Here is a 23904-nt window from a genome sequence, read left to right on the forward strand (position 1 = left end):
TATATATATATATATATATATATAACAGACAGTATATAACAGACAGAAAACGACCTTTATTGATTAAGTAATGAATTTTCAGAAGCAAGCGAAAGGTGTGGTTGAGGGATCCTTGTCAGCCATGATTGGAATATTATCACATTCACGATTTCACATAGAAGTAGGTTGACTTTTTTTGTTCAGCCAAATCAAATAAAATTTTCACATTGACTATTTGGCAACAGCAAAGAACAACTGTTTGCTAGATATTTTACCCCAGATATTTTTATTTTTTATTTTATCTTAAAGGTTATTTTTAGTTTCTAAAAACAAATGATTTTTATTTTTATATAAAAATACATTTTACTTATATAAAATATAAGAGAAAAATATTTGAAGACAAAATAATAAATTTTCTTTGGTCATTAAATTAGATAAACAGCTAAAAGATTAATTGTTATTTAAAAAAGTTTTTTTAAAAATTAAAAATAAAAGAGAATATATTAATTAAAATTTAGATATTAATGAGAAGTTAAAAAAAAAAAAAAAAAAAAGGGATCATGCACTATTGAGCCTGGCAAATTACGCTTGCGTGTTTAGCCATGCATGAAAAAGCTCATGTTGGCTTAGGTTTGGACGGGTAGGTTTGCATATTTAATTAATTATTTTATTTTATTTTTTTTGTTTAAGGTCAGGATGACGATGTCGTCCTTTTCATTACTTTTTTTTAAAGAAAAGCGGATGATATGTTATTTTCTAGATAATGTTTTTATCACCTTCAATAATTAAAAAGTCAATGTCTAAGTTTTTAGATTCTAAAATTTTTATTTTTATTTTAATTCTTTTTACATGAAAATATCTAAAAAAAATCTTATGACGTCAATAAATTTTTATTTTTATTTTTTACGTGAAATTAACGATAAATAAATTTTCAGTGACCATCAATATTTATAACTTACCGTCTTGCACTCAGCAGGAGCAGTGACTAACAGAAGAAGAAATGCAAGGAAAGAAAAGCATAGATTGAGCACATCAAGAAAATAAAACGAAGACTGCAGAACCAGCCCCTGTTCGTTGAGGCCTTTCTCTGGTTCAAGGAAGGGTTCCTTGCGAGTCAAATGTTTCTCGTTCTCCATTTTCTCAGCCCTAGAGGCTGCTGTGCCTAAAAAGTCCACGGCTGTCGCCATCAGAGATTAAACCATGGAAATGGATAGAGCCCACCATGTTTTATTACAATAAATAAATAAATAAATAAATGGGTATTGTTACTTTTTATACTCAATTATGTATTATAATCACTGGGTCTATTTTTTTACTTTTTATTCGTACGATGATGTGTAATAGTTATGTGAGTTTATTTATAAATACAAATAATTTTTTCATATAAAATTTTTATGCAAGTTAGTTTAACGTGTATATCATTTGATAAATACTTGCATATTAATTTTAAGATCTTGTTTGTTTGATGAAAAATGATTTTTTAGAAACTATTTTTCAAATTTTTCTGTGTTTGTTTATCATTATAAAAGTTGATCAACGAAAAACACTTCCAGTCAAAGAAAAATTTAACTTGGTTTTTAGAAAAGTGTTTTCTTTCTATTTTGGGCGGAAAACACTTTTCGGAAGTTGTGAAAAATTTAAAAATATCATATTATTTGCTGATTATATCGAATTTGGTCCTCAAACTTTTGATTGCTATATATATTTTGTTTTGAATTTTTTTTTTCAATTTCATCCTTTAGAATTTGATTTTTATATTAACTTTGGTCCTCATTTTTATAATTGTTATTTGCTTTTCTCTTATCATTTTTTAATTGAAAATTTTAATTAATCAAATTTGGTCCTCATTTTTTTGATTGTTACTTATTTTATTTAAAATAATTAATGAAATGGTAATTATTATTATTTTAATTTATTCATCTTTCAATTTTTTTTGTTAGATTTGATCTCTATTATTTTGATTATTATTTATTTTATTTGAAATAATATATGAAATTATATTTTTTTAATTTCATTCTCATTCAACTTTTTAATTTGTAAGATTTGTTCCTCATTATTTTAATAAACTTGAAAAAATAAAACATAAATAAGTTATTTTCCAACTCATTTTCCATGACATAACCAAATACTGGAAAGTGTTTTCCAACTTATTTTTCATTACACCACCAAACATCGGAAAATAATTTACTTTTTCGGAATTCACTTTCCAAAAAGAAACTACTTTCCAGCAAATAAACAGGGACCCAAGTATCCCTTATTCTTTAACTTATAAGAACAATTGTTTCATTTCATAAAGAAAAAAACATAATATGTATTAGTCTCAACGGTTCTAATTAATATTCAGTCTTAATAGAGTATTGATTAAGAACATTTAGAAACAATGCTTTAATGCAATAAGAATCTCATAATTATAAAAACTTTATAATTTCTATTGCAAAGGTTTTTTTGTTCTAAAAACTTTATTTTTACGCTAAATTTATTAATTAAATATTATTTTTATTAATGAAATATTTGATAAATATTAAAAATAAATAAATTTTTATTAATAAATTAAAGCAATAAAACGTGCAACGGATTTACAAGACATGTTCACTAATACAAACCGTGTCAAGGTTGCATGTTGTCACTGTCTTCTCTTGCCTGCTAAAATGGATGAACCAACCATGATGACAATGCCATCTCACACATATATCGTTTTCTATTGCCCAAACTAGGTTCCATTTATTATCATTCTTACCCATCAACAAGACTTTTTGCTATATTTTTCCACCCAATCAAGCTTTGCTTGCAGTGTTGCAGAATTCTACAACTTTTGATTCTGTGCTTCTAAGGATTCAAAGCTTATCTTATAATTTGAATGTCAACAGCAATCCCACTAGAGGCCATTCATACTTGACTTGTTTTCCAGTAAGCTCCCTTTTTGGTCTTCCTTTCTTCTTCCTTTTCTTTTGCCAGTGAGAATTTTGAATGTTTTTAGACTTTTACTCCTGGCTGGGTACTTGGTTCGTTATTAGCTACTAAGTTATGGGGTTTGACTATTTTCCTTGTTTGGTAAGCTGGATATTTGGGGACATTAAATCTGCAAACTTGGCTTGAATCTTTTTGGACTTTCCTTTTCTCTTTCCCTGGGATGCTTATCTGGGTGAAAAGATTGTATCTTGTTGTCTATTTATCTTTGTAATTTGAGGGATAACTGGAAATGAATTTGCAATTTTTAGTTATTTTAGCTTGTTTGGTGCTTACGTAGGGCACGAAGATGTTGCAGCTGAGAACTTGTGAATGTGTTTTTGTGCTGTCATATTGTTACTTGGTGCTACTCACGGTTGCTCAAGTTTCAAGTCCCTCAGAAGGTGAATTTAATGCCCCCCCTCAACTTGACTTTTACTTGAATAGATATATAATGATTACGTAGACAAAATGGGTCCAATCATATGTATTCTTTGAGGTTTTTAGAAGGGTAGAAATGCGTTGTGCTTTGAACTGTTAATTAAAATTATGTTTAACTAGTTGGAGAATAAGCAAACAATTAGAAAATAAAAATAAGGCAAATAAATTTCTTGCAAACGATTACACTTCCTCTTTGAATGTGTCATTGTGATTCACAATTTTTTGGTAACGATAGGTAGAGCTGGTTGACTACTGCTCTAGTCTCATGTTCTCAATATTGTGCATTTTTGCAGTTAATGCATTGCTAGCAGTCAAGAACAGTTTGATTGATCCTATGAAGCATCTCAGTAATTGGAACAAGGGAGATCCATGTGCCTTCAATTGGACTGGTGTTTTTTGTTCTGACTCAACTGGGACTGATGGTTACTTGCATGTGCAAGAGCTGTATGTTCTATGCATTTTCTTTTTGTTGTTAATTATTTCTATACCTTCTGGTTTTGATGAATAAAGTCATGAATTTCTTTGTTTTACAGAATATAACGAGTAATACAATCAAAACTTTGGATATGAATACTTACTGTTTGTTAGATTTGGTGCAGTCAGCTTATGAATATGAATCTTTCTGGATCTTTAGCACCTGAGCTTGGCCAGCTTTCTCAACTGAAAATATTGTGAGTTGCAATATATATTAACCATATTTCTTGGGAATTTACTTCGAGAATCTGAACATGTCTTGCTAATCCTCATCTGGTGATTCTATATAAGACCCCTTTTCTTCTGTTGTGATATTAAAAGGGATTTTATGTGGAATGAATTGACTGGCAGCATACCAAGAGAGATAGGAAGTCTTTCATCTTTGAAACTCCTGTAAGTTGGTTTCATGTTATTTCACTTTGTAAGTGGGTTGTTTTCCTTCTGCTTCTTGTCATGGTTATCCTTAGGAACTGATTAATTATAAATTCAAGAAGTGTCTTAAATTTCTATCTGAGCTGTCTTTTGTCCTGAAGCTTCAAAGAATTTTCGTACCTAAATATAGAGGATGTTTCAAGCAAGTTTGTTATTTCTTTTATCCTTTCTGAAAAAAGGATAAAATACTATCCAACTGGTGGTGTTATTTTCTGAAACCTGTGATGCAAAAATTTAATGAAGTCAATACTATTAAAGGGTGTCAACAAATCTCACAGTTACTGTTTATAGAAACGGATATCTTAAAAACGAATCTGCACCAGTAGCATGCTTGGAATTAATTTAACCTCTTGTGATGTATTATCAATGCAGGCTCTTGAATGGAAACAAATTATCAGGCTCTTTACCTGATGAGTTAAGCTATTTATCAAAACTAGATAGACTTCAAGTAGATCAGAACAACATTTCAGGACCACTACCAAAATCATTTGCTAACATGAGCAGTGTTAGACACCTGTAAGTGTAACTTCAAGCTAAATCCTTATTTGAGTTGTGAAGAGGTTAGCTTCTATTTGCATATGTAATCGTCTTACATGTGATACTTGCAGCCACTTGAATAACAACTCAATCAGTGGTCAAATTCCACCTGAGCTTTACAAACTATCAACTCTCTTTCACTTGTGAGTTAATATTGCATTGGTTTCCCTTTTTGTTCCACTGTCTACATATTTTTGTGATCCATATGCAATGTTTCCCTTGATTGAGAACATGTGAAACAATCTCTGCAGGCTTTTGGATAATAATAACTTATCTGGATATCTTCCACCAGAACTATCAAAGTTGCCAGAGATACGGATAATGTAGGTGCTCCTTTCACATTGTCTAGAATGTTACCTGGGTCATTATCACATTTAATCATTTCTCTTATAATGTGATATTTATATTTCATGTATATGCATCTGATTAGATTTTCTTAATAGTGGTGGCCTTGATCCTAGTAAAAATTCATTAAATTAAGCTGCAGCATGTTTGTGTTTTTGTGTGTTTGTTTGAGTCCCTGTGTGTGTTGCTTTGAGTAAATTTTGTTCACCGTTCCTTTATTTTCCTCCCTACAGTCAACTCGACAACAACAACTTTAACGGGTCGGGAATTCCAGCTACTTATGGCAACCTTTCCAGATTAGCAAAACTGTAAGTCTTAAAAAACCATGCCAGCCTCCATAGCTGTTTCACATTCAGAGGAGGAATCTTCACACTCTTAGTGCTTGCTATATGAATTCTCTGACATGAATACTGATTGTGCAGGTTTTCTAATTTAAAAAATAACTAATTTTTCATATTCATGAACTCATGTTTTACTCTTGTGATTGGGATGCTTAAGGGCTTTGCTTTTGTGTTTATATAAACATGAATCAAATGACAAACTTGTGTTGCATAAATATACACAAAAAAAGTGCTGATGTTACTGTTTTTTTAATTTGTAATCCTCTTTGACAAGGTAGAAGTCTCAGAAATTGTAGCTTGCATGGTGCTATACCTGATCTTAGCAGCATACCAAACCTATACTATTTGTAAGTAGTTTCTACATTTGGTAGTATTCTCATTCTATCAATTCCATTTTATTTGACTTCCATATCTATTTTTCCATTACATGCACTTATGGTACTTGCATTATCTAATTTGGCTTGCAGGGATCTGAGTGAGAACAACCTTAGTGGATCTGTACCTTCCAAACTTTCTGATTCTATGAGAACTATGTAAGTAAAACCATGTTGAAAAGGGGAAAGAAAATTAGCAAATTGTAGGTTGTATAGATTTGCATTTGTAATATTCTATGTTTGTAAAACCATGTTATAAGTGGAAGATTGGAAGTTATTATACTTCGCTACCAATGGATGACTTAACTAGTTTGTGATGAAGGTATTTTTGTGTTTGAAAATTCTTGTCAACTGCAGTGATTTGTCAGAGAACCATCTTAGTGGATCTATACCTGGAAGTTTTTCAAATCTTCCTTTTCTTCAGAGACTGTGAGATTCTATCTACTTATTCTACTTATTTTTATTCTTGAAAAGATTAATGGTTCAAGTTAGACGCTCTCATTTGCGAAGCCTATGCACACAAAATATAATATTCTAAATGATTGTATACTGCAGGTCACTTGAAAATAATCTGTTGAATGGTTCTGTGCCAACTGACATCTGGCAGAACGTGACCTTCACTAAAAGCGCTAGACTTACAATGTAAGAATTGAAAGAAGAAATGCAATTAAAATCATTAATTTTCAGCATGAACTTCAGTATACAAGACCCACTGCAAACTTTATAGTATTGGAATAATACTAACTAATCGTCCTGTTCACTTCTCAAATGCAGTGATCTTAGGAACAATTCACTCTCGACCATTTCAGGGGCATTGAATCCACCAGATAATGTCACCTTAAGGTAGTATTTTTGTGAAGTAGTGTATGCCCTTCTTTTTAATGGTCTGTTTCATACACTTGCTTATCTGATACAGTTAAGTGTGCCAATTAAAAATATGTCGTAACCTTATAGACCATCGGAAGAAATAATAAGAGAATCACTTGAGTTTGTCAAATATATGGATGTATTAAAATTTGTCTATTAGATGGACATGCATCTTCCAATGTCCACCCTACTATTTGGTGTTTCCAGCTTTTGTTTAAGATCTGCAAAACCAACAATGAAACATTCTTCTCCATGCACTCAGGTTTTGTATAGAAGGCTTCATATACAAAATCCAGGGTCCAGAATTGGAGCCTGCAGGTTGGTTTTCCAATGGTACTAGCTGTCAGGATTTGGAGATGGTGATAGTTACTAAGAGATGTTGATTTATATTCTTTGATTTGATTATTCTTATCTTCAGAAGTAACTCAAAAATACCAACATGATGATGGCGTTGAGAAATACTATTTTGAAAAGAAAAAATTATTTCCATCAGTTATATTCTGATCATTTTAGCAGTTTTTGTTTAGGCTTGGAGGCAATCCTATTTGTAAAAGTGCAAACATAGCCAACATAACCCAGTTCTGTGGGTCTGAAGCTGGAGGAGATAGGAATGCTGAGAGGTCAAGGAAATCTACGATGACATGTCCTGTTCAAGCATGCCCAATAGATAATTTCTTTGAATATGTCCCAGCTTCACCTCTACCATGCTTTTGTGCCTCCCCTCTAAAAGTTGGATATAGACTTAAAAGCCCCAGTTTCTCTTATTTTGATCCATATGTTCTTCCATTTGAGTTATATGTGACTAGTTCTCTTAACCTGAACCCTTATCAACTCGCAATCGATTCCTATTTCTGGGAAGAAGGCCCTCGTCTAAGGATGCATTTAAATCTTTTTCCTCCAGCTAATAATATGCACTCCAACACATTTAATGTATCCGAGGTTCGGCGAATAAGAGGTATATTCACATCATGGCAGTTTCCTGGTGACGGTTTCTTTGGACCGTATGAACTTCTCAACTTCACTCTAGTGGGACCTTATGCAGGGAGTATGTATTCAAAGTTTCTACTTCTTTTTAGACTTTGTTATCTTTTTTTATTCTTCTTCAAATGATGCTGAATTGGATTATGTGCTCTGATTGTCTACCAAACTTGGTTATTTCTATTGTTTGTGCACCAAGAATTAGTACGTATTTGAGAAACAAGTGAGGCATCTTGATTTATTTCTTTCCTCAAATACAAGTACTGGAAATAATTGGCTTCTTTTCATAGTAGTTTCTTTGCAAAATATGCACTTCTTTTTTATAAGTAAATTAGCATGTCGTAAGCCTTAAACTTTTTAGTTATATTTGAAGTAACATGTCATGACATGTCAGAAACTTTACTATTTTTTACAAGGTAAAATTGTTTCTTTGTTGATAATTCCATTTGTTCAAATTATCTAGTTGACTTTAATGCAGTTGCATGAAAATTGTTCGTGCCTCTCCAAAATAGGGAAGTATGACGATTTAAAGCTAACTTATCTAAGTTTGACACATTTGTATTCAAAATTGCAAAATTTATGAAGTAAAAAGTTCCACTGCTGCTTTAGCACCAACTATGGTTCCCATCCATTGGTAGTGCATATTCTTCTCTCATATGCAATGCCTAGCAAATCTGTGAACTCTTTGATGTGGACAGCCAGTAAGGCTACATGCCTTGGGCAATATGGTCTAGATTTCCTATTGGCACTGAAATTTATGCCTTTGTTTGATTATTACATTAGTTTGCCTCTGATTAATATGTTTGTTTCATACTTTTCTTTTGCCAACAGTGCACTTCGACCGAAAAGGAAAGAGTATCAGCAAAGGAGTTTTGGTAGCCATTATATTAGGTGCTATTGCCTGTGCCATTGCAATATCTTCAGTTCTCACATTTCTTATTGCAGGAAGATATGCTAGAAACCTTAGAAAGCTGTCAAGAAGACATTTATGTAAGTTTCTTACTGTGATTGATTCATTTAATAGTTTGTATGTCTGGCTATCCCTGGAAAAGGTGTCATTTATTTTTATTTTTTTGGTTTGCAGCATCCAAGGCATCCATGAAAATTGATGGTGTGAAAGGCTTCACTTTTAAGGAAATGGCCCTGGCTACTGACAACTTCAACAGCTCAACTCAAGTTGGTCGAGGAGGTTATGGAAAGGTTTATAGAGGCATTCTTTCTGATAACTCAATTGTGGCCATAAAGCGTTCTGAAGAAGGATCATTACAAGGCCAAAAAGAATTTTTGACTGAGATTAAATTGCTGTCGAGGTTGCATCACAGAAATCTAGTTTCACTGGTTGGATATTGTGATGAAGAGGAGCAGGTAATTATTATGGTGCTGACATTAAATCTCATTTTAGATCATTCTGGTTTGCAACTTTGCAAGTGTTTTTGTGACCTTTTTTCTTCAAAGATCAAACAGAAAGCCTTATTTGTTGTTCTGTTCTAAGAACTAGACTTTTATGGTTGTTCAGCCATGCAAATATATATCCAAGCAGAAAAGTTTTATTTCATTCTTATTTTTACTTTTTTCCTTAGAAGAAAGCATCCAAGGTTCTTGGAAAGGACCTTTTGGCTTATTCCATTTCATTCTTCCTGAGTAATACTTGCAAGATGTCTTTCCTTTGTCATAGTAAATCAGACTTTAAAAAACAGGCAAGATGTTCTTTTCTGTCCCTTATTGTTTAATTTACAAAGACCAACAGCATTACCATCTGCGAAGAGTCCACATTGGTTTGACAAAAAATCAGGATAGAGATGCTATACTTTAGATGGCTTATGGTCATAGTCTAGCAATTAGATGTGCTTGCTTTTCTGACTCATGCCTTGCTATTGCAAATAAACTGAGAGTTGACTCTACCATCTTCTAGAAATTGATAGTGCTAATCCTTGCTTAAGGAAGTGAAGGGATTTGATTTTCTTTTAGCATCAAAACTGTAAAATTCACCTGGTTGTTTGTGGTTCATGAACAGATGCTTGTGTACGAGTTCATGCCAAATGGTACCTTGCGGGACTGGCTTTCTGGTATGGAAAATCTTCTAATGTTATAGCTCTTTAATCTATTTCATGTCTCCATAATATTCTATACAGAATGTTTACAATAGTTTTACAAACTTTTAGATCATATAATCATGTATCTCTAATTGCTGATTTTGAGTAATAGGTTCATAGCTGAGCAACTCGTGTTGTTAACCTGTTACGAAGGACTAATAATGGATCATCATATTTCACAAATGGACTGTAAACTCAAGCAATCGTACATGTAGCACATAAAATAGTTTCCAGTATCATTCGTTTTTTACTCAATGTTTTAGGATCTTCTCAATACACTATCTGTTAGTCATCGGTTTAAGAATTGACATCTTGAATGCTCAACAAAGTTGATGTTCACTGTGTTATGCAGATAAGGGTAAGGGAACTTTGAAATTTGGTACAAGGTTAAGCATTGCGTTGGGTTCAGCTAAGGGAATTCTTTACCTCCATACCGAAGCACAGCCTCCAGTATTCCACCGGGATATCAAGGCCACTAACATACTCCTGGACTCTATACTTAATGCTAAAGTTGCTGACTTTGGACTCTCACTTCTTGCTCCTGTGCTGGATGATGAAGGGAATCTTCCTAATCATGTATCAACAGTAGTAAGGGGAACTCCAGTAAGTTTGACTCCATATTATGCTCACTTTCTCAGAAAAACTTAGGGAATAAGGGAAAGAGTATGCATGATGACATAGTGAATGTGCAAGCTATTATTGATGTGAAGAAAATGAATTCTGCGAGGTTTTCTGATCCTGGTGTTTCACTCGCAAAATTTCCATCTTGTTCTCTTATCTATATGCCAAGAGGACTACTTATAAATAAAGTGAAGAAATTGCTAAAGTAATAACTAACAGATTCCAAAAACCTTTGTGGTATACCCTGAAGATACCTTTACTGAACATTCAGGTTAGCATGTTTGTGGGCTGATAACTTCTAGTAACAAATATAATTTGTTATCCCAATATCTAACTATCCGGTTCAAGAAACTTGTCATGTCTCGATGGCCCAGAAATTTAAGCTTTGTAACTTGTTTCATACCTTTGGATAGATAGAAACTGAATCATAAGAATCGCCAGCAAATCCTTGGATGCAACTCGTCTACCATCAATAGATGCTACGAAGCATCATTCATCTACTTCATTTGAATAACTCTCTTGATCGCCATTGCACATGCAGGGATACCTTGATCCAGAATATTTTTTGACCCATAAGTTGACGGACAAGAGTGATGTCTATAGCCTCGGGATTGTGTTTTTGGAGCTCCTGACTGGCATGCAGCCAATATCACATGGCAAAAACATTGTTCGTGAGGTACTTAAATGGACTCATCTTTCAGGGGTCTTGGGCTCTCTTCTCATTAACATAGCAGTCACAACTTTATCCAGCGATACGTGAAAGTTTCAATTACAGCATATTTTGATTGAATAACTTCTCGTTTATGATTTAACAGCAAAAGGCGGGAAAATGGGAATTGAGATATATACCGGTGCTAATCCTGATATATGTACTTTGGTTTCAGGTAAACATGGCTTATCAGTCAGGCATTATGTTCTCTATCATAGACAACAGAATGGGTGCTTATCCATCTGAATGTGTGGAGAGATTTGTGGTTTTGGCACTCGACTGTTGCCATGACAAGCAAGACAAGCGACCGTCAATGCAGGATGTGGTCAGGGAACTGGAAACCATACTCAAAATGATGCCAGAAACTGATGCCATCTATACAGAATCCACTCCCACATATTCTGGCAAATCCACTCCCACATATTCTGGCAAGTCAGCATCATCGTCTTCATTTTACTCAAGCCGAGATCCATACGGGAGTTCAAGTCTTCTGGGAAGTGATCTTACCAGCGGTGTTGTTCCCACCATCACGCCTCACTAACATCAAAGAAAGCCACAATGAGCAGTTTAGCTAGGTGTAAAGCGGGGGTGTGATGCCCTATCTTATGCAACACGAGACAAAGTGAAGAGGATAGTTGCAGCTATTGCATGAGAGTTGTTGATACATTTCATAGTTGATAGAATTTGCAAAGAATAGCTGATACTCTCTGTTACTAAATAAGGAATCTTCCATCATGTGTTCTTCCCCTGAAATTATTTTTTTTAACCACTTAAATAATTCACATAATATTTACGTATTTGGTAATGCAATTCAATTTTATTTTCTTGAAGAATTCACCAATTTAGTATAATTTTGAAAAAATTGGCTTAGCCAACTGAAATGTGAAAGCAGATGAATCGAAAACATTGAAAAAGAAAGCCTTCTTCCAATCATGAAAAGTGAAAGTAGATGAATTGATTGGCCTCTTTGTCAACCAAGCGTGCTTTCTTCTCTTTTTGGGTTCAGACAAGAGTCCTTCACTGTACTGGCTGCCAATTGGTTATAATTATGCAGAGGATTGTAAACAGGCACCCTGTGTAAAAACAGCCCTTCTCTTCCTCTTCTTCTTCTTCTTCTTCTTTTTTAATTTCATGGTATATTATTATATTAATTTATACTCTTTCCCCTGAACACGTCTACATCCATTTAATATATTTTAAAAAAATTCTTTAGAATCCATGCGAAGATTCAAACCCAAAAAATTAGGAAAAAAGAAATATACATCTTACACTTTTAATACAAACAAACGTATTTATCTTAGGCTACTAATTCAAATTATTTTTTTATGTTTTTTTATAGTATTATAAAAAAATTTAAATCTATCAAATAAAGTTTATAATTCAAATTGCAAATTTAACAGACTGATTAAATATTATTCAAAGAGTAGGGTTGGAATTTTTTGATGTTTGTTTTATATTTTTTAGTTAATTTTTTGTTTTCTTATCAATTCCATTATTTAGTATAAGATTTTTATTGAATATATATATATATATATATATATATATATATATAGAGAGAGAGAGAGAGAGAGAGAGGGCTTTGCAAGTGGCTTTATTTCTCGGATGTCTGCCGTTTTACATGCATGGATGTTGTTTAGCTTTAGCCTGTCTCTTGTTCCAAGTTGTCTCTTGGTTTCTTCTGTTAAATTAATTGTTAATGGGGTGAGAGTAGAGGAGAGAGTCGTAATAAACCAAGGTTTTATATTTCGATGAGTCTTTATATTAGGATGAGAATTTAATCTCAAGCATACCCGACCGTTCTGAATAAAAAATAATTTTTAGATAGTTATTTTATTTAATAAATAATTAATAAAACATATATTATCAAATCCAACTCAAAATTCATCCGAATCTAATTTAAAATATATATTTATATTGTATTGATATATTTATAAAACATTTAGATTTTTAATACAATATAATATATATACATCACGACATAAAACATCCATATATGTATAATATTTATTATTTATAATTAATATATATATATATATATTAACTATTTTATTTTTTATTAAATCATAAATAATAATTAGATAATAAATACTGAAAACTCAATGAATAATTTATAAATATCTACATTTTTTACCTAACAAGTAATAAATAAAATATAAATATAAAAAAATCTGAATTATAGGTAAGCGTTACTACTATTGCACCCCAACTTTCTATTTTTACTTGGGGGTGTTTAGAAGTGTAGTTATGATTGCTTTTCAAAGTGTTTTTTGCTCTAAAATACATTAAAATAATATTATTTTTTATTTTTAAAAAATTATTTTTGATATTAACATATCAAAATTATTTGAAAATATCAAAAAAATATTAATTTAAAAAAACATATTAAAACAATTTAAATCTTTTTTAAAAAATAGTTCCTAGTTTAGGTATTTTACAAACAACCAAACAAATATGAAATGCTGTGTGGCTATGGCAATTCCCAAATGGGTTTTTTTTTAAATCAAGCAGGACCGGTGATGTCATAAAACAAAAGTATTATTTATTTATTAGAACATGTTTGGCTTTATATTTTAACCGGAAGTTTTTAATAATTTTAATTTTTTTACTTTAAATAATTTTCATTTTATGTTTTTGAAATATTTTAATATGTTAATATATTAATATTAAAAATAAATTTTAAAAAATAAAAAATAAAACATTATTTTTATATATTTTTATATAAAAAACATTTTAAAAAATAATGATGCATATTTTCCCGGACACCCCGGAGCCTCACCACTCACTGACTTATTTTCTGTTGGAGGCTTTGCTGGTTTCGATATAGAAAACAACGTGCTCTCTCTCATTTACTCATAAATTATTTCTGCAATTCCATTCTTTCATTTTTTAGGAATTATACTTGTCCCCTTCTGTAGTTCTATTTTCTGTCTCCGTATCTGTATCAAGAATTCAATAACACTTGCTTGACCCATTTCTTCGAATTGAGCCCGCTTTTCATCAATCGGGGTAAGTTTCTTTTCCTCTATCTGATCGTGAATTGAGGGTTCTTTATTTTATTCAAGAATTTTAGGGTTTCTGTTTTTTTTTTTTAAAAAGTTGGAAACTTCCACTTCACAATCAAAGTCCCAATTGGGAATTTTGTATAAAATTCGAAAATTTTCATCTTTTTGACCTGTGACACCACAGAATCCAAATGGGTTCTTAAGGATTTCGAAAAGTTTTTTACTTTACATTGATACTGTCGTGCTCTTGGATTGTTGACTTGAGAGGATCAAATTGTTGACTAGAGAGGATCAAGAGGGCACATTTAGATGTCTATAATTTCAGCTGTTTTACCATTTTGAATTCTTTAGATCCTTGAATGTGATCATGAACTCATCATAATGCTGTACTTTTTATGCTTTTTCAAGGATTTTCTGCTGAAAGGGTTTAGAAGGCCACCTCAATTGTTTTATTTCTTTTTCCCTCTTTATCTGAATTTATGGTGTAATTTGATGAGTAAGTATTTGTGATTCATATCATATCATTTGCTTATGAATTTCTTTTGAACTTAGGGTAGCATCAAGCAAGTTCCTGGCACCACTCGGACAGTATTGTTGTGTCTACCTCATTGCTCAAGTCAATCTGAAAGCTTAATTGATTATATTCAGAATTCTCTGGAATGAGATTTTAATAGTATAATTGCCAAATTTGTATAGGAGTTAGGTGTGCAGGTTAAGGAAGTGAAATGTTTTTGGGTTGCGAACAAAGAACCACGAGGTTCATATTAAAGCAAGTTTTCCTATTTTTTCTGCTCTCTCTAGTGTTCATTGCATGCATTTCAGCAGAATCTGATAGTGATAATTCTGAAAGGTTAAGATCGGCTCCTCATAAAAATGTGAGGAACAATGTTATAGATGGCAGTGGTACAGAGAATGCAGTTGATTTTGAGGGTACAAGTGGTGGGATGAAGGAGGGGAAGGGTGGTTATAACAGAGTTTCGATATCTACAGTTGCATTATTTACATTGGCCATGGCTGCTGCCACTGGTTTAGGTGCTGTCCCATTCTTTTTTGTGGAGCTAGACCCTCAGTGGGAAGGGTTGTGTGGTGGGATGGCTGCTGGTGTGATGTTGGCTGCTAGCTTTGACCTCATACAGGAAGGGCAAAGCCATGGTGCTGGCAGTTGGGTTGTGATTGGGATTTTATCTGGTGGAATTTTCATTTTGCTGTGTAAGAAGGTAATGGGTCAGCATATCACATTTAATATGAAGTTTTCTTCTTTTTCCAGCTAAAACTGATTTGTGCTTCTGGGTTCTTACTCTTACTTGATTATGGGTTGGGATGCATCTGTTCCTCTTTCAATGTTTCATAAATGGCGTGTATGTTTGGTTGTTTTTCCTATTTGGGTAGTGATGAGAACATGCATTCAGTAGTTGTACGATAAGGTTCCTATTCCTTTCTCTTTTATGGCACTTTATTTGGGAACTTTGACAAGGTGTCAAGCTAGGAAACCCCTGAAGAGAGTTTATACATCCATTTGTTGAAAGTTAGCAAACAATTTTATTCTTATATGTTTATTGATTTTATGTTGTGGCTTCAATTTATGTTTGTTTGGATTTTCATATGTGCATGTATAATTTACATGTGTGTATTCATGCATGTTCCATATTGTTGATATCTCATTATGCTATATGATTTCTTGTTTCAGTTTCTTGAACAATATGGGGAAGTAAGCATGTTGGACATTAGAGGTGCTGATGCAACTAAAGTTGTTCTTGTTATTGGAATTATGACTCTTCATTCATTTGGGGAGGGTTCTGGTGTTGGTGTCTCTTTTGCTGGCTCTAAAGGCTTTTCTCAAGGACTTTTGGTAACTTTGGCCATAGCCGTGCACAACATACCGGAGGGGTTAGCAGTGAGTATGATGCTTGCATCAAAGGGTGTTTCTCCACAAAATGCAATGCTATGGAGCGTAATTACATCCTTGCCTCAGGTAATGCATTATACTTCACAAAGTACATGTGTATAACTCACCTCAAGAGATCACTCTGTGAGACCTATGAATCAGTACAGGTAAATGAACAAGAAAAAAGCAAATCATAGAAGCAACATTTTTAAAAGTGCCGTGCATTTATTATCAGGATAAGATTTGGAGAACTTCCTCATCTCTTCTAGTTTTGTATGCTTCCTAATGATGTTTCTGCTAGATTGGTAAGAGCTTGGAGGACCCACCATAGTTAAAATCAGTTTCATGTTTGAAATTTGTTGTTGGCAATAATTTTACCTCTGTTGGACAGATCTTGATCGTATTAACTGCTTGTGGTTTGGAAGTGTTCTGTTCAAATCCAACCTCTTTGATTAGTTTGCTCTACTGTGGTCCTTTCTTCATGTTTGGAAAATGGGGATCAGATTACGGGTTGGGCAAGAACACCAACCCCAGTCTAAGGGCCATTTCAAGAAAGAGATCTGGCTAATCTTAGAAGGTTCCTGGTTGAGGGTGAGGAATTCATGCTGACAAGTATGTGGAACCTTTATGTATGAGTGGAGCAAGACTCTACATTTTTGTAAGGCCATTTATTTTGCTTTGCAGGGTGAAGCAAATTTGATCTTTCACATTTAAGGAAAAAAATTGAGAGCCCTTTTCAGGGTTTATTTAGCTCTTGATTGTGTAAGACTTGAGATCTTGCTACCTATCCAAGCTTATATTCAGATCATGAAAATACTAGCAGCAAGACATTTTCTGTGAAGTAACAAAATATATCCAAATAATATGGTTACAGGGTCAACAATATTGTGTTAGTATGATTATTGTCGGCATTCTTGATTATTAATCATTTACTTTTACAGCCCATCGTAGCTGTTCCTGCTTTCATGTGTGCTGGTGCATTTAGCAAGTTCCTTCCTTTCTGCACGGGCTTTGCTGCTGGATGTATGATCTGGATGGTGGTTTCCGAGGTGCTTCCTGATGCTTTCAAGGTAATTTGCTGATAGAGATAGGGAACCTTGAATCCTAAATGTCAAAATAGTTTCAAATAAGTTCAAAATGAATTTCGTTTCATCATTTTTATGTGTCTACTTTTGTTTTATCATAGAGAATGCTAAATTCTTCTTGATTTTTGTATTACAGGAAGCCTCTCCTCCTCAAGTGGCATCAGCAGCTACAATTTCTGTAGCATTTATGGAAGCTCTCAGCACTGCTTTTGAGAATTTCAGCCATGACTACAAGTGAGTTGCTACGAACTTAACTTTTCTGAGAATGCATGTTCTGAAGTGGTAAAATTGCGTTATTGGTTAAGTTTCCCATGGTGTCACAAGTCACCTTGACATACACATACTGATATTAGATCACAGCCATGGTATCTAATAACTGGTATCCCCTTTTGAAGCCCATAATATCTTACTGTCTTGATTGTCATATGTGATACCTGCTTTGGTGCATCTTATGTTATATTGCAGCTCTTGACATAGTAATGACATTCAGCTTCTCCACCTTAATGTTAATAAGGAAAATCATCTCTCTTGGGATTTGTCATTTAAATGAATTGAAAATGATGCAAACAACTGCTTTTGGCGACATATAGTTACTAAACCCAACCAGGTCATCTTGATTGCATGGAACATTTAGGTCATCTGAAACCTTTTCCACCAAGCATGCTTTAAAATCTTTCATTGCACATGTAATCCTTTCTAGGCTTACAGTTGACTGTTGCAAGTGAAAGTGATTACTGGGAATTGATTTCAAATTGAATGAGAAGAGACTGAGGGAATGCTTTTTGACCTTCGCACATTCAATCTACTCAACGCAGCATTTTATTTACTGATGTTTAAGTTCAACGCAGTGTTTTATGTTATGTTTATATTTTGTTTTCTTAGTTTTTCTAGAGGCGACGTGTAATGGATGTCAGGAATTCCTATTCTGTAGGAACTTCCTTTGTACTGCTGCTATGTATATAATAGAATGGACAAAGAGAAAAGACAGCTAAGAAATTTTAACAAACAATGAATGAATGAAGAAGGAATTCGGGTGAATCATCCTTATGTTCTATCCATTATTAATCCCTTATCTTTTCCATTATTTTCTTTATACTTGATTAATCTGCATGAATTCTTCCTTCCTGGATAACATGTTGGTTGGTTCACTGAGATTTGGTCTTGCACCGTTGACAACACCTCTATTCATGCGTGCAGTTTTGCATTTAGTTCTTGTAACGCAGCCTTGATCTGCATGATTGGGGTTTTTTTTCATTAACCAAAGTTGGCCCGTACCATAAACAGAATGTATATTCCCTCCCTCCATCAAAGAAACACTTTCTTGCCTAGAAGTTTGTCAGATTATGAGATGCCAATCCTAAATGCAACCTCCCCACTTTGGTTTTTATGTTGATTTTGCATGTTTTGCTCATCTTCCATTTACTTGTATTTATTAATTTCATTCCTGTATATTGCAGTTCAGAGGATGCTTCAGGCTTCTTTGTTTCATTGCTTTTTGGTCTTGGGCCATTGCTTGGTGGCTTCATTCTTGTTGTATTTGCTCTTGCATTCCATCTTCAGCATGCCCTTCTCATGGGTGCAGCATCTGGCATTGCCTTTATCCTTGCCGCCTGGCGACCTCTCCAGCTACTCGTGTCTTCAAAGATGGGGTTCTTCTCCCTCATATTTTTGCTTGCCCTGGGAGCAGCATTTGTCCATGTTTCAAGCTGTAGCATTTTGAAACTTGCAGGTCGCAAAAAGGCATCAGTGAATAATTTACCTACAGCAAATGGCTTTTCGGTGAGTGTTCACACCCTCCAGTCATTCTTGTCATGTGGAGCAGTTGCCTTTCATGCATTGGCAGAGGGGCTGGCTTTAGGAGTGGCTGCACCAAAAGCTTATGGACTTGGTCGGCACATGGTCCTTCCTGTATCTCTACATGGACTCCCTCGGGGTGCAGCTGTTGCTAGTTGCATCTTTGGGGCTACTGATAGCTGGCATAGTGCCCTAGCAGCAGCAACTTTAATTGGATTTGTGGGTCCAATATCTGCTATAGGAGCGATACTTGCAGGAATTGACTACAGTGGTCTGGATCATGTAATGGTCTTTGCATGTGGTGGATTGCTCCCTAGCTTTGGAAACATAATTAGAAGAGGAGTAAGGTTGGATGCTCGGAAGGGGGGTTTTGGGCTAGCAATTGGGGTGGGGTTTGCTAGTCTCTGTTTGATGTGTACAAAGTTGGTTTGCTTGCACACACCTTACTGCAATTCTGCCCCGGAGGCTGTGAGATGAGATGAGATGATCTCCTGTGATAATCAGTTACAGAGGTGCAATGCATATGCTGCGATTAGCATGTCGGCGCCTATGATATACACAAGCATGCATAGATAACTTGTAGAGTAGAATATGCGGAAAAGAGGAGATACAGAGGAAACATCTGGTGGAGAATGTATTCTCCCTCGCATTGTACAATAATTTATTTTTCATTTTTATTCCTATTTGAATTATCCTCCGAGAGGAGATGAATGTTTGTGGAGTTTGCTGAGTACAGTAGTCTGAGTTTGAGAGACCATTTACTTGCTAAAAAGTTACTACAAGAAAGCTTCTATGGGTAGACGCGAGCAAGTGTGAGGGAGGAGGGACGAGCACTCTAGTCTAAATCTTCCCTTCGCTATTATCAACAATCAAGGGACATTATCCTAAACATTCCTATCAAAACTTGTTGGCATAATTGTGATTATATTTTAATATATATTTTTTGGTGTTTTTAGATTAAAATTTAAAAATATTTTTTAAAAAATAATTATTAATTTTTCAAACACCCCTGTACCAACATGATTAGACGCATAAACCAGTCTGAAAATGGTTTCGAGAGTGCTGTGAGCTAGCGTCTGCCGTCTTGCTAGGCGATCCTTCGTTCTTAATTCCCAATTTATGGTTTGACAGCTGCAAAGTTCTGAGGTGTCCCATCCCACGCACCAAATAGGGAATCAAAACTTGATGAAACTTGACTAGGGTTGATTAGAGAAACTTACTAGTGTTTTTGTTTGAGGGCGTGTGCTGTAATTCTGTCGGCAGATAGGCATATTCATAACTTATGAAGTTTTACTTTTAATCTAGAATATGAATACTGTAAATTAGTCGCCCTGAGACATCCTTGTGTTTGCCAAAATTTCCCAATTTCACCGATGTTTATTTTGTCAATCAAAACCATCCAATACGATGGGTTAGGCCTAACTTTTGACGTAACAAAGAGAGAGAGAGAGAGAAGCAGATTGAAAAGTAGTGTTGTGAAAAAACAAAAGAAAAAGAAAAAAGGACTTCCCATTATGAACGCACAAAAGGAATTTATTTCCCTCTCTCACCAACAACACCATTAAAGGTCCAGAACTTCTTGCCCCACTAACCCACCAACTTAGCTATTGCTAAAGCCAAGAACGAATACCATCCACGTTAGTTCCCCTCTCCATCAAATATGTTCTCCTTACTTCGTTATAGGCTTGAAGCTTTCCTTTGCCCGATGGTGAAACACACACAAATATGAAGATGAACCAGCAAAACAAAAAACGAAATAAAAAATCGATATATATGATTCAATCACTCTCAACCTCTATAACTGAAGTGATACTTTGATATTTAAGCTGAAAAATCCTGAAGAACGAAATTTTAAAGGGGAATACAAGCAGCAGCTTGTTCACATTCAGTTTGGCCAGCATCATTAAATAAAATCCCCCAAATCATTTAACATCCAAGATTTCCATTAACACTAGACAGACTCCATTGCAAACTTTATTGATATAAACAATATGGATTGAGGATACCAAGAGTAAACCTTCCCAAATCACAACCAACCATGAAAGTTGAAAAAGTTTTATCACTTGAAGGTCTACTGATTGCTCTGCAAAAAAAGTTTATCACTTGAAAGTCGACTGATTGCTCTGCAATTCGTCTCCTCCATCAAGCAGTTTCTCCTTCTCTGGAGCAGCCAGCCCGACATCAACATCAACCAGTTTTGGTTCTTCAACGCTCTGAGAACCCGTCATCCTCGCCAATATCACAAACGACATCCCACCAAGAACATTATTCAAGCACCTAAGAACCACGACCGATGTCTTAAACGCCAAGGGAGAAAGTCCTTTCTCCAACAAAAACTCAGCCCCATTCAGCGTCTGGTACCTCAAATTACTACTAAACCCCATATGAATTGCCCAGGTCAATGCATTCAAAACAGTGGGAGGTGCCTTATTCGGCGTCTCAAAAGTGGGATCCATCTTCTTCCTCATCTTAATCAACCCATTTGATAGCGCAGTCCCTACCAAACCCGCGGCAAAACCAACAGCAGCAAAAATAGTTCCTTTATAAACAAAAGTACCAAGCCTGTTCATCAAACCATATGCACCCGGTTCAAACATATGACTTGTCGGACAATTGGCGAAAATTGCAGGCAATGTCTGACTAGTAGCAGCCGCAGTAGGCGCAAGCAAATACATCAAGGTAAAATTCAGTATACAACCAACAACCAGGGTCGAAAAAACAAAATCCAACTCGTCAAGACCAAAATTCGGCCGCGATGCCATATCACCAAGAACACAAGCAGACACCCCAACTACTTCCTCCATCAATACCTTAAAAGGGAACTGCGGATCCGCCGCGACCCGCGATCTCCACCCATTTAGAAAAAGACCCAGAACCCCAAACCCCGCCGCGGACGATGATGAATTGTCAGAACTCGAATCACCAGCTCCGCCGCCGCCGCCACTCCAGTTTCCACCATCTCCGCCACTGCCACCGAAGCCTCCACCGGCATTGGAAAGGTGGGGTGGTTTGGAATGGAGGAGGCGGAGGGAGGGATTAAGAGGGGTGGAGAAAGGGAAAGAGAGAGAAGGAGAATTGGGATTTGGGAATCTAGGGTTGTTTTGTTTGGTGAAATTAGCAGCGTATTGCCTTGCAAATGTCGAGAATCGGAGCTGGGCTGCTGCCGTTGCCATTTTTTAACTGAATAAAAAAAAAGATGGATTAACAGAGGATGAAAACAATGATTTTACAGATCTAAGAGTGCTGATTAAAGATTTTAAGAAAATGTACCTGGGACTCGAAGACGACGATCGAATCAGAAGGGGCTCGATTTATTTATACTGATAGTAAAGTGATAGATGGAGTGGAAGGGAAAACAAAAACAAAAAAAAAGAGAGAGGAGGAGAACGCTGCAGTCGGAGAGGGAACGTTGTTGTTGTCGCCGCTGCCTGTTGGAGTAGAGAGACTGAGAGAGAAATATATATATATATATGTATATATATATATATATGTATATATATATATATATGTATAGAGAGAGAGAGAGGGAGGTACGGATTTTACATATTTATTTATGTCGTCTATGATGATGATGCGAAGGCTAAAACCCTAGTAGGACTTGGCGCTGTGAGGAGATGCTTGTTATTGTACGGGAATTTCATGTTTATTATTTTTTAAAGTAATTTTGATTTAAAAGTATATTAAAATAATATATTTTAAAATTTATTTTTAACAGAAAATATCAAAATAATTTAAAAAAATGAATTTAAAACAATTTAAAAATACCTTTCAACCATACCCTCAAACACATTTTTACTTTTGTACTTTAAATTGGGGGATTTTGTTTTGTTTGGCATGATGATAAATTAAGTAATATCAACTTTTTCTATTTTACAATTAGATATCTCAACTTTAATCTTTATCAATTGATTTGTTAATCAACTAATAAGATATTTATGGTGATTATATATTATTACATGGATATAAAAATTAATACTAATTTCATTTTAAATTCGAGTAGAGGCTAGTTAAGCAAAGCAAAGAAACAAAAATGTATTATACGCCAAATTTCATCGTGATTAAAATACATTTAACATGCATGATCAATTATAATTTCTTTTAGAGGTTTTTTTTGTTCATGTCTAGTTTTTAATAAATATTCATTTAATAGGGGGTGGTTGGGGATCGTGACTGCCGGCCGCCCCCCAGCCACAGCCAATCACAATATTCTCCTCCCCTTTTATCACGGGTGCCAGAATCTGGGATGCCACGTGTATTTGTCTCTTCTGTACATGCTCTGCTTGTCATTCTTAATTAATGTGGTTATATTGAATCAAGCAACAAGCATCCGACCTTAGCTCAGTTGGTAGAGCGGAGGACTGTAGTTGTTGCTGTAATCCTTAGGTCGCTGGTTCGAATCCGGCAGGTCGGAATTTATTTTTATTTTATAATTTTAGACTCTTTTTTCAAAATATTTTTTATTTGAAAATGTATTAAGATATTTTATTTTATTTTAAAAGTTTTTTTTTTACATTTGCATATCAAACACAATCTAAAATTATTAAAATATATATTTTTAAAGATATTTTTTGAACGCAAAAACAAACATATTTCATAGGCTTCTTAGATAGTATTTGATATTGTAGTAGCGGTTGCTTTTCAAAGTACTTTTATCTTGGAAATGTATCAAAATAATATTTTTGTTTTTTAAAATTTATATTTTATACCAGCATATTAAAACGATTTAAAAATATAAATTTTTTATATTTTTAAATCGTTTTAATATGCTAGTATAAAATATAAAAAATTATTTTAAATAAAAAAATTATTTTTTATGAAATACAGTTTGTACTGTATTCTCAACGGCATCTTAATTACTTCTGAGAACATTCCTAATAATAATAAAAATAAAAACTAAACTAGAGTGCTGGAGTAGGAAGCCACGACCAAACGAGCTCAAAAACATATTGCACTAATTTTATTTATCATTCATTATAAAAAAAAAAAAAAACATTGATCGTA

The 23904-nt window shown here is 34.2% G+C and overlaps 3 protein-coding genes and 1 non-coding gene across 8 annotated transcripts; 3 read left to right on the forward strand and 1 right to left on the reverse strand.

Annotated features, from left to right (window-relative positions):
• The first annotated feature begins 2610 nt into the window (after positions 1 to 2610).
• LOC18100019 (probable LRR receptor-like serine/threonine-protein kinase At1g06840) lies at positions 2611 to 11934 on the forward strand. 4 transcript variants are annotated; one of them, XM_024603148.2, is made up of 21 exons: positions 2611 to 2886; positions 3227 to 3329; positions 3660 to 3810; positions 3966 to 4037; positions 4162 to 4233; positions 4645 to 4788; positions 4881 to 4952; positions 5061 to 5132; positions 5388 to 5462; positions 5774 to 5842; positions 5963 to 6028; positions 6227 to 6298; positions 6425 to 6511; positions 6644 to 6712; positions 7264 to 7781; positions 8546 to 8704; positions 8799 to 9079; positions 9729 to 9780; positions 10160 to 10410; positions 10970 to 11104; positions 11313 to 11934. In XM_024603148.2, the coding sequence occupies exons 2-21, from the start codon at positions 3236 to 3238 to the stop codon at positions 11676 to 11678; spliced, it is 2877 nt and encodes a 958-aa protein (XP_024458916.2). In that variant the 5' UTR covers positions 2611 to 2886; positions 3227 to 3235; the 3' UTR covers positions 11679 to 11934. The 4 variants fall into 4 exon arrangements, with proteins under 4 accessions (XP_024458916.2, XP_006381260.3, XP_052309434.1 ...); XM_052453474.1 differs by lacking the exon at positions 2611 to 2886 and adding an exon at positions 2989 to 3030; XM_006381198.3 differs by lacking the exon at positions 3227 to 3329.
• A 1956-nt stretch (positions 11935 to 13890) lies between these two features.
• Positions 13891 to 19660, forward strand: LOC18100020 (putative zinc transporter At3g08650). Of its 2 annotated transcripts, none has more exons than XM_024604796.2 (6): positions 13891 to 14143; positions 14692 to 15356; positions 15827 to 16111; positions 16966 to 17094; positions 17246 to 17343; positions 18567 to 19660. In XM_024604796.2, the coding sequence occupies exons 2-6, from the start codon at positions 14865 to 14867 to the stop codon at positions 19378 to 19380; spliced, it is 1818 nt and encodes a 605-aa protein (XP_024460564.2). In that variant the 5' UTR covers positions 13891 to 14143; positions 14692 to 14864; the 3' UTR covers positions 19381 to 19660. The 2 variants fall into 2 exon arrangements, with proteins under 2 accessions (XP_024460564.2, XP_006381261.3); XM_006381199.3 differs by having other exon boundaries at positions 14697 to 15356.
• Positions 19661 to 20677: 1017 nt separating this feature from the next.
• Positions 20678 to 22472, reverse strand: LOC18100021 (protein RETICULATA-RELATED 3, chloroplastic). Its single transcript, XM_006381200.3, has 2 exons — positions 22174 to 22472; positions 20678 to 22083 (listed from the first exon to the last, which is right to left on the reverse strand). Exon 2 carries the CDS (start codon positions 22074 to 22076, stop codon positions 21003 to 21005), a length of 1074 nt encoding a protein of 357 aa, XP_006381262.1. The 5' UTR covers positions 22077 to 22083; positions 22174 to 22472; the 3' UTR covers positions 20678 to 21002.
• A 758-nt stretch (positions 22473 to 23230) lies between these two features.
• Positions 23231 to 23314, forward strand: TRNAY-GUA (transfer RNA tyrosine (anticodon GUA)). The gene is given in 2 exon segments: positions 23231 to 23267; positions 23279 to 23314. It is a non-coding gene; the product is annotated as a tRNA-Tyr (tRNA).
• Positions 23315 to 23904: the final 590 nt, after the last annotated feature.

The sequence above is a fragment of the Populus trichocarpa genome, chromosome 6, assembly GCF_000002775.5.
Source record: "Populus trichocarpa isolate Nisqually-1 chromosome 6, P.trichocarpa_v4.1, whole genome shotgun sequence".
Lineage (NCBI taxonomy): Eukaryota > Viridiplantae > Streptophyta > Magnoliopsida > Malpighiales > Salicaceae > Populus > Populus trichocarpa.

Coding starts and splice junctions, on each gene's coding strand:
- LOC18100019 (XM_052453474.1), top strand. CDS start 3,004: ATGGGGTTTGACTATTTTCCTTGTTTG. Junction 7,782..8,545: donor AGTGGGACCTTATGCAGGGA/GTATGTATTCAA, acceptor TTTTGCCAACAG/TGCACTTCGACCGAAAAGGA. Junction 11,105..11,312: donor GCAAAAACATTGTTCGTGAG/GTACTTAAATGG, acceptor CTTTGGTTTCAG/GTAAACATGGCTTATCAGTC.
- LOC18100020 (XM_024604796.2), top strand. CDS start 14,865: ATGTTTTTGGGTTGCGAACAAAGAACCACGAGGTTCATATTAAAGCAA. Junction 16,112..16,965: donor TAATTACATCCTTGCCTCAG/GTAATGCATTAT, acceptor TTACTTTTACAG/CCCATCGTAGCTGTTCCTGC. Junction 17,344..18,566: donor AATTTCAGCCATGACTACAA/GTGAGTTGCTAC, acceptor TGTATATTGCAG/TTCAGAGGATGCTTCAGGCT.
- LOC18100021 (XM_006381200.3), bottom strand. CDS start 22,076: ATGGCAACGGCAGCAGCCCAGCTCCGATTCTCGACATTTGCAAGGCAA.